The 9,789-nt window shown below is 32.8% G+C and overlaps 1 protein-coding gene across 1 annotated transcript; it reads right to left on the bottom strand.

Annotated features, from left to right (window-relative positions):
* Window positions 1–5,770: 5,770 nt before the first annotated feature.
* On the bottom strand, window positions 5,771–9,301 carry LOC123536617 (uncharacterized). The gene has a single exon (XM_045319942.2). It carries the CDS (start codon window positions 8,299–8,301, stop codon window positions 7,411–7,413), a length of 891 nt encoding a protein of 296 aa, XP_045175877.2. The 5' UTR covers window positions 8,302–9,301; the 3' UTR covers window positions 5,771–7,410.
* Between the last annotated feature and the right edge of the window lie 488 nt (window positions 9,302–9,789).

Below are 9,789 nucleotides of genomic sequence, written 5' to 3'. Positions count from 1 at the left end.
GTATAGTTTGACACTTTTATATAAAATTTGAATATCTCCAGATCACAGATAAATGAAAATATTATGCAAAAATGCTGAATGTTACGAACTGAGTTTTGTTACTAGCATGTCCTCCATTGTGTAGCGATCAAAACAGAAAAGCAATCTCACTAAATGAGCTAATATCCAGGGAAATGTCTTAATATCATAATCGTTGGAAGGTGTAATACCCTCTATGAAACACAAATATCACCAATTATCTTGATCTCAACCGCTACAGAATGTCACACTATAATCTATGAAAATGTCTTTTTATCATAACCATATGAATTATGAAGGCTTCTCTTATGCCAATTACCATATAGGTATATACCTCACAAACCTGCAGATATAGGTAGAGGTTATGGAGATGTATTTAACCTCAATCTTGGCGTTTCCTATTCCCATCACCAAAACTATGTCCGAGAGTTAGATTTTTTTTTTTGGGGTAACCCCGTTTATTTCAAATTGTATACATTATATAGATACATATAAACACATGATGCAAACGTACAATTACATGAATTAATATTGTAAATATCAAGACATATTGTTCATCATGTAATCTTAGTGATCTATTATGTATACATATTTTTATAACTGCTTCATATACTATCTAAAGTCGTATATTATCATTGACATTTGTTATCAGGCAATTTACAAATTGGGGTAATATTTTACGAAAATATGAAGAAATGTGTATGAAAAAAAATATAGACAGGAAAAAAAGAGCACATATTTAACAGAAATATGCGCAAGTTGTTTAAGAAAAAAAAAGAAAAGAGGAAGAAAAAAGTGAAAAATGGGGGAAACTGATTTAATAAAATGAAAAATCCCTTAATAACTCTTAGTAGACAGTTATGGTTAGCTCTATTAATAAAAGATCGGAATTAAAAAGTATTTATTTTTCAATATTTTGGTATTATTAAAGATGATATTTTGGCAGGTTAGGAAATATTTTACTTTGCTTTATTTCTTAAATTATGTTGTTAATTTTTGCTTAGTTATCTATCGTTTCGATAACTTGAGACCAATTCTTTTCGAATTCAGATATTTTATTATTTATGGCTGAAATGTATTTCAAACTTATAAGTTTATCTTTAAAATAAACTTTGAACATTGGTATAGAGAGGTACCTACAACAGTTTTCTTTAAACTTTGTTTTATAAACATAATACTTTAGAAGTAAAGCAAGATAGTTTCCAGCTCGATTGGTACAGGTATCATACGAAAAAATGATTTTTTTTCTGTAAATTAATGTCAATATTAAATCTTTCTTTTGTCCAATTACTTAAGTAAAATAAAAACTTATTAACATGTGCACATTCAAATGTTAAATGTTCTATTGTCTCTTGTTGTTGACAACAATATGGACATAAATTGCTGTCGACTTTATTAATTTTATACAAAAAAATGATTTAGTTACTAGAATGTTTTTGATTTATCTTAAATTGAATTTTTTTTTAGTTTGACTTTCTTGATTGTTTCTATATTTTTGCAAAATAATTTAAATTCTAAGCCTGAGATATGTCCTAATGTTTGGTTCCATTTATTTGGTATGTATATTTCCTTAATTCTTGTAATGGTATTATAAAAAGAGCTACTGCCCTTTTTATCTTTAAAGGTCCAATACTTAGGAAAGTGAACATTTTAATTTCTTTTAAAAAGCACAGAAACTATTTCATTTTATTGGAAAATGAAAGTTGGTATGCAGAAATTCGAAATAAATCGCAGTATATGTACAATTATTTTTCTATGAAGTGTGAAGAAAGTTAAAAAAACCTGGGGGGTCATTCTGTCGATTCATTGAAATTTCAACATAATACACATACATTTCTTTGAGTTCCAAAGACCTTCTGTAAATTTTGACCTGCCAATCTTCATTATTTAGTGTCTTGCAGAAGTCTATGCACTGGCTATGAAAAAAATTGCCAACTCACTTTCCCTTAGTAATGGACCTTTAACAAGTAATCTTAAGTATGGGTTAATATCTACGTTGTATTTGTGGACAGCTGTTTTATTATTTCTTATCTTTTCTTTCCACTCGTTTGGTATATTATTCATAATTCTATGTAGATCTAAAAATGTACCATTTACTGAATATATACGTTTTAACTAACCATTTTCATTTAGAAGATCTATAACATTGATAATCTTATTCTTGTACCAGTTGTTATTCATGTATGTTTTGAATCTGAAGTTGTGATTATTCCAAAGAGGAGAATATAAAATTTGTTGCAGGTCTGTAATATCAATAGATTCACAAAGACAGTACCAACTTTTAAGAACGTCTTTCCAAAATGGATTTTGTATTCTCCCAGCCATTAACTTGGCATAACTTGCACCTAAAGTAAAAATGTTCTTGAAAGGAAAATTTATTAAATCTTTCCAAGTATCACAATTATTCAATGAAAGTCTTCTTAACCAGCTCAACTTCAAACTATGTATAAATGTGTTAATATTTATCATCTTTAAACCACCGGAATATACATCATTTGTTATAATTGATCTCTTTACTCTATCCGGTCCATTATTCCATAAAAATTTAAATGCTATATTATTTAATTGATTAATTAAGATTAACGGGGGATTTGGTAATGCTATAAACAAGTGCACATATTTCGAAATTACAAGCGATTTGATTACTGTTACTTTGCCAAATAAAGTTAAGTTTCTCTTTGACCACGAGCGTATCAAATCTTTGCATTTTTCTAAAACAAGTGGACCATTTAAATCCCAAATAGCTTTGACATGTGAAGAAAAAGTTACACCTAATATTTTTAGAGGTTAGATTTGGTGAAAAAAAACAAGAACAGAGATCCAATAGGACCTTTATAAGGAGTCAGTTGCGCATTGGTTAGCAGGTTGGACTACAACGCAAGCGGACCGGTTTCGATTCCCGGTCGCACCTGATATCCCGACTAGTGTTCAGTGCTGGGCGATTTACTTAAACTGGTACTGTTTCTAGCAGTTCTCGCCTAAACTGGATGCTGGGGTGGTAAATATGACGTCTGCAATAGGCTCGGCTAAAAAGAAGTTGTTCCATCCATTCCAGATGGGGACTTCCGCCGACTACTTACGTTAAACAAGATATTTGTTTTAGGAAGAGCTAGGTTCAAAGACTGCCCCTTCAAACCGAAATTATAATACACTGAATTTACGAATATGTGCACTAACTAAATATACATAGACTAAGCAAATATTTTGATAATGAAGACAAAACAATCACATTAAGGAATCCCTACTTTAGTCTTAACCAAATCAGGAACCGTTGGTTGGTATAAGCATCATGGCTACTCCTAGAAGAAAAACTTTTTTCTCTGACACTGTGCCAGTTTCATTTGAAATGTAAAAGAACCCTAAATGCATGAAAAAAATACAAGGTTTTAGCTTGATATCAACAGTTTCTAAGGTTTTATGGCATTTTCAGTACCATAAGACAGATTTTGTCAAAAATATCTGTTGCAACATAATTTTGAAGCAGTTATCCTAAATGCAGCCTTGTTTTGCCCTGTTTTGACATTTTCTACTCTGATCTGCATACAAAGTACATATCTAAACTGTTAAATATGTTCACTTTTACCTCTGATGGCCAGAAATTAGCAATCAGTAGGCTATAAATGTGCAGTTTTTCAAAAAACAATACACTCAAAACAGTGAAAATGTGATATTTTTTGGTTTTATCCTCATTTTCAACAAAGTTGCCATAATTTTGTCATTTTCTATCAAATTCTAATCAAAGAAGCCCATTTCTACCATCATCTGGCCAGATTTCAATTTCTACCAATGTCATCTTACAGGTTATAACACACTAAATAGTTATTGTTCTTTATTCTATATAAAATTGACCTATTTCCAATGGCCGCAGCACACATCAGGACCCATTTTAAATGTCTGTAACCTAAATTTTCTTAAAGAATAATGTCAGTGCTAAATAAAAATAAAAAGAAAAGTGGGGGTCATGTTTGATGCAAGAAAAATAATTTCAGTCAAACACACAAACTGCAAAATCAGCTAAAAAATGAGACCCCAAATTACACTGGTGGTGTATGATCTACGTTTCCATGAAAAATTTTGCCGTGTTGTTATTTCATTATGAAAATGCTACCTACATGTCAAGCATAGATGAGTCATGTGATTTTAGCAAAAAAATTGCAAAGAAAATAAGGAAAATACTGTACAGAGCAAAAAAGCTGAGAACTATTTGTATCCGCCATTATGCGACTACCATTATTTCTTCGCGCCATTTTTCTATTTAGTGTCTGTATGCCTAGAATACTCATTTTGGAGCGGAAGTGGAAGAACGACAACTCTCTAAAGGACATGACACCACAATGCTTTAAAGTGTAACAATTGTATAATAATATCATTTAACTAATGTGCTCTTTTAATATATGTATTAAGAGATGTGACTGTTGATTCCATGTTTTGAGCTGTGATACTGCATTTTATATTAGGTAGATATTGATGTAGTGAAATACAGTAGATCTATCAGTAATTGATAGGTTCTCTCAATGGAATTCCATCCTTTTACTTTACATAGAATTATTCACAATATTATGCATTGTGTGATATATTCATTGACCGAAATCTCTATCAGACATTTTGCCACAATGACATTTCATTATTTCGTCAAAGTAAATTATAGTATTTGCAAAACTGTAAAACATTATTCAAACAATTAGAGAGCTTGACGTGTTTGCGTACGTTTAGTAAATCCCTGCACATTACATAAGTGTCTTGTAAATTTATTTGATAACTTTAATTGTAGTTAACTGATAACTTTAATAGTCGTACTGGACCTTTTCATTGTTTCTCTTATTTTAGAGATTTTACATGTGCCTTTATTTTTGGGTTGGTTTTCTGACGTGCACTTGATTACCGTGCAAGTCGGCAAGACTACCATCTATTTATGCCATGTATCCGTGTGTGTGTGCATGTGTGCGCGTGTGTTAAAGACGCTGATAAGTAATACCCTAATTTCCGACATAAAGACATGGGATAAGCTGCTGAAAAGAAGGTCAGTACCACCAAAGCAAAATATTTGTATGCTGTTTAAATCAGAATCAACTGCCTATCAGCGACAAAAGTTAGTCATACCTTTGAATGTCCAAAACATTATCCTCTTATAATCCCCAGGATTAAAAGAAAGATTTTTATTTCGTATAACTATATTGAAAGCAATTTTCATTTCTGAAAGTAATGTCATTCTTTCTGAATATCATTTGCTAATTTCCGCTTAGAAAGCCATATTGGGGGAGACCTGTCGATATTGTCCGGGACATATAAAGGCACTTTATGACTGAATTCTGCATTTACTTACAGAGAAAAATGAATTTAATAGACTGTAAGCTTATAGTTGTTTTTGTTTGTGTACATCGATAAATGAACAGGAGGCAGCATTGGTCAAAGTAACAATTCTTTCATCCCAAATACAATGATTGCCTGCACAAGATGAAAGATTAAGTGGATAAATACCACAGTTAAAATAGATAACATATTTGTAGTCTTACTCATTAAACAAAGTATTAGACAAATAAATCCACCTGTGCCTGACATGAAAAAGGTTAACCCGGTGCAAATGATATAATCGATAAAGTTCACTTCCAAATGAGGAAAAGTGAAACACGAAGTTAATACTATTAAATGAGTTGATAGAATCTGCTTATGTTGTATAAGGCCTGAAATAATACGGTCAGATAAAATGAGTTATACAAATGGTCAGGTGACTGCTTACAACAGAATCAGAGAGTCAGTTTGAAACAATTTATTGAAATGGCCTAGTCATCTATCTGAAATGAGAATGACTGCAATATGAATATCAACCGTTTGTTATTACCACAATCAATGGTCACATATTGGTGTTAGTTTAATTTGAATCATGTGACGTAAATATGTACTTGAAATGACCATACAGTCTATATAAACTTAAGGACTATCGCATGTGTCCAAATGCACGATGATCACGTGTATCATTATAAAGTATCTCGCCAGTCTTAAATGCTTAAAAGTCCAATACACCTACCATGAATGACAATCGTAACATTCGAACCATATCATAACATGAATGACAACAATATCAAAATCAATTCACCCAAGCACCCGTCATAAGGGATAACAATACTTAAAGGCCATATCGCCAACTACAAATGTAAAAACACAACTAAATGGATCAACTCGTCCATATTTGCAACAAAACCACAATAACACAGTGACAAAACCATATTTTAGTAACGTCACCGCGAAATGACCCAAACACTTCAGAAAAAGGAAAATAGTTTAACAAAAATTAAGCCGCTTTATTGATGGAAATAATACGACTTTTTCATAAATGACAACTAATCAATGTGTAATTGACTCCCACAACCCACAACTATATAATATTTAAAGCTTCCCTTACATTTTGAGAAAAAAATCAAATTGCCCCAAATTATAGAAAGAAAGTGTTGTTTCACATGAAACTGAACAACATATAAAACATGTATATTGCTCTACAAAACAATTGGTCAGCAGTATAATGATATATACATTGAATTCCGGAAAAGGACTTCATAAAGGGGCCACACTTTCGGACAATTCAGTGCCTTTAAACAATCACCATTTTTAAAGAACTGCTACATATTTTCGTTTTGGTGCATTTGCAAAAAAAAAAAAAAAAAAAAAAAAAAAAAAAAAAAATATATATATATATATATATATATATATATAAACAATTGCTGAAATCTATGTTCCATCTAGTAATGTAGGATTTCAGCACTGGGACATAACAAGACAGCGAACGTGTAATAGTCAGGTAGAATGTTGGTACAGATGTTGCTCGTTTGTCAAATCTTTTAGTGCTTTGATGATATACTCCTATTATAAATAAAATCTGGAAAGTAGATCCCTCGGAAGCATCGGGAACAAGGCAAATAGTGAAAATTGCAGACTCGGTTTGATTGAGTCTGTTCATGGGCAGTAATGGAAAAAGCAACACTGCCCACGCCCCCTAGCACCGGCTTAACCCTTAAACAAATGATAGGTTGTATGATTACAATATGCGACAAAATACATTTGCAAATGTCAGTGAAAAGTAAACCATTTCGGACTATGATCAAGTTAAGTCACTGTAACTTTATATCAAGTTTTGTTTCTAGAATTGTCATTCTGCAAGACAAACGGTAAATACCCAACCCGACTTATGTTGGACCCCCACTCATCCACCCAATAAAAGTAAAATGCAAACATCCATGTGACACACTGGTAGTTACAAACGAATTTATTACAATATTATTGCTTTAACTGGTAACACCATTTTGCTGTGCATTTATTCCCATACTTATTGATTTAGTATAAATCCGTAACTCTAAAATGCATTTATATACACCATCGTCCTAGATTTAATCCAGCAAATTAAGTGTTTGAATTGTCGTCTGGATCTGAAATTTCTGTCAGCCATTTTCGTATTCTACCGTTACGCAATGTGGCACCTCCGGTTACAGCTGTAACAAGATTTCGTTCTGACTGGCTATTTAAACCAGCACCTTCGACGCGGTATCCCGTTCTCTCTGCTAGGGATTCATCAATATCACAGCCAAGGTCTGACATTTGTTGAAAATTTTCATCTTCGGTCGAGTCACTTCCAAAATCAAGTGAAACAACTTGTTGTTGCATATTTCCCATAGATTTTGAATTTCGTCTCACTGATGAAGTGCAATTTAAAGTTTCGTCATCTTTCTCCGGAGAAGAATAAAATCTTCTCAATACGTTTTTTTGCTTTTGCGCGCCGGACCAATCCATCATCCCAGGCGTATGCACATGTTGTGAACTTTCTGAATTTGAATCGTTGGAAATTAGACCTACACTTCTTGATGTAAATTCACTGTTCAAAGACACTGCGCTACCTACTCGACTCCCTGGACCAAGGTAGTTCAAGTTACAAGCATTAAAATAATCTAAATATGTTCGGGATTGTGTCTGTACCGGTTCGTATGAGGTTTTAGCTGAGCGACGTGGCAATCTAGGAGAGCAATAAACTCTAATCGCTTTTACATCTCTTTCATTCGTGTCATGTATCCCGTCAGAAATTGATCTGGAAAAATTTGACAACCCCTCGAGTTTTCCCGCCATTTCATAATCCCCGACATCTGCTAAAACCGCATCTAAATCTCCAGTAGACCGCGAGTGCGAAAAAACACATTGATCTGCATTTTCAGTATTATCTAAAACAATCATAGGTACCGGTATGCAAACAGAATGTACTTCACGTCGGTCTGTTCGAGGTCTACTGTCTCTGCGTTCCATCACTCTACAAGAGAATCCCGCAAAATCAAAGTCATATGATACAAACCAGTGCCGTAATTCCTGATTCAGTATTCTCACTTTTAAAGTATCTTTCGTCTCTTTTGTACGATTGATTTACAATAAAATATAATTCTGTTTTCAACACGTGTTTTCAATGGAATATCGTCAGAATTGACTGTGAACGCCTGCTGAACGATTTACTCAGCCATTAAATATTGAACTTTTTTCTTTCCTTCACGTCGGTAATCAATAGTTCCAACAATAAGCAGAAGTGATTCAACCTTTCAGCTATTCTTACAGGAATTAACGTTAATTGCCCTACGAATATTTGGATTGTAATCTTATTTTCCTTTAATAAATAAGTTTTCCGTTTTTTGCAATTTAAAATACCATAAGTCACATGTCTATGAGACAACATTCGTTCTTTAACGTTTAAGTTTATTTTCCATAACGGCAATTGATGTTTCAATATTCATCTAATTTCGGTAATTTAACTTCTCATTTTCGAGTGATATCCAAGATTATATTGGTAAGTGTCACATTTACTTTGAATCACTTATCATAAGTGTTCAGTTTCCTCCCAAAATCGGATGTGTACTTAATGAAAAGTGCTTTGTATTCACTGTAGATAAGATATGAACGTATTTCACCAATTGCCACTTCATATTGAAATATTTTTCCCATCTACATAATCAAGTCACAGCTACTGAGTATTGGATCTTTCCCAAGTAAATACAATGAAAATCTGTTATTCGAGATTTTCCGCAAATAAAGTAAGTTGAGCAAAGTTTACACGCACTACGGCGATAAATCAACCCGTAACCTCTTTGCTAATATTTCTGCCAGTCATCGTCCCATTGGAAATTGTAAGTGAATATAATCCCTGGGAAAATGTGCTCCGCATCAGAATAATCCACACCAATGCCTTTATCGACTATAGACAATTATTTTGTGTCGCAATATTCATATCGCATCTATATTATTAATGACATAAGACACGTTTTCATTTGCCGTCGACAATAAGAACGCATTAAGCATGTACGAAAATATGAACTGTGTAACTATGTTGTTCACGTCATGTTTTGTTTCGTTCTCACACCTGGTAAATGTTTTTGCGTAGCTTTGCAACTAAAGTCTTACAAAAGCAATAACGCAATGGCATTGCATTCATTGCAATGTGTTTGCCAGATAGTGACAGATTAGTCAATTAGACGATACACGGGTTTGTTTGTGTATGTATTCTGTTGATTATTTTGCCGACAAACTTTGTTTTGTCAAAGTAATTTCCTTTACAACATGTTTAATCTATAACCTAAGAATACTTATGTGACTGAAACGTCCATATATGTAATGATATATAGCATTCGAGAAGCACTTTTTCGGTATATTCTCAATGCAACACCTTTGAGAGACTGCTTAAAAAGGTATATTAAATGAAGTCCATAGGAACAAAGACAACATAATAAACTAAAAACGCAGTTTATCATT

The sequence above is a fragment of the Mercenaria mercenaria genome, chromosome 17, assembly GCF_021730395.1.
Source record: "Mercenaria mercenaria strain notata chromosome 17, MADL_Memer_1, whole genome shotgun sequence".
Lineage (NCBI taxonomy): Eukaryota > Metazoa > Mollusca > Bivalvia > Venerida > Veneridae > Mercenaria > Mercenaria mercenaria.
Note: the sequence above shows the minus strand (reverse complement) of the source record. Positions and strands in the feature narration are given on the sequence as shown.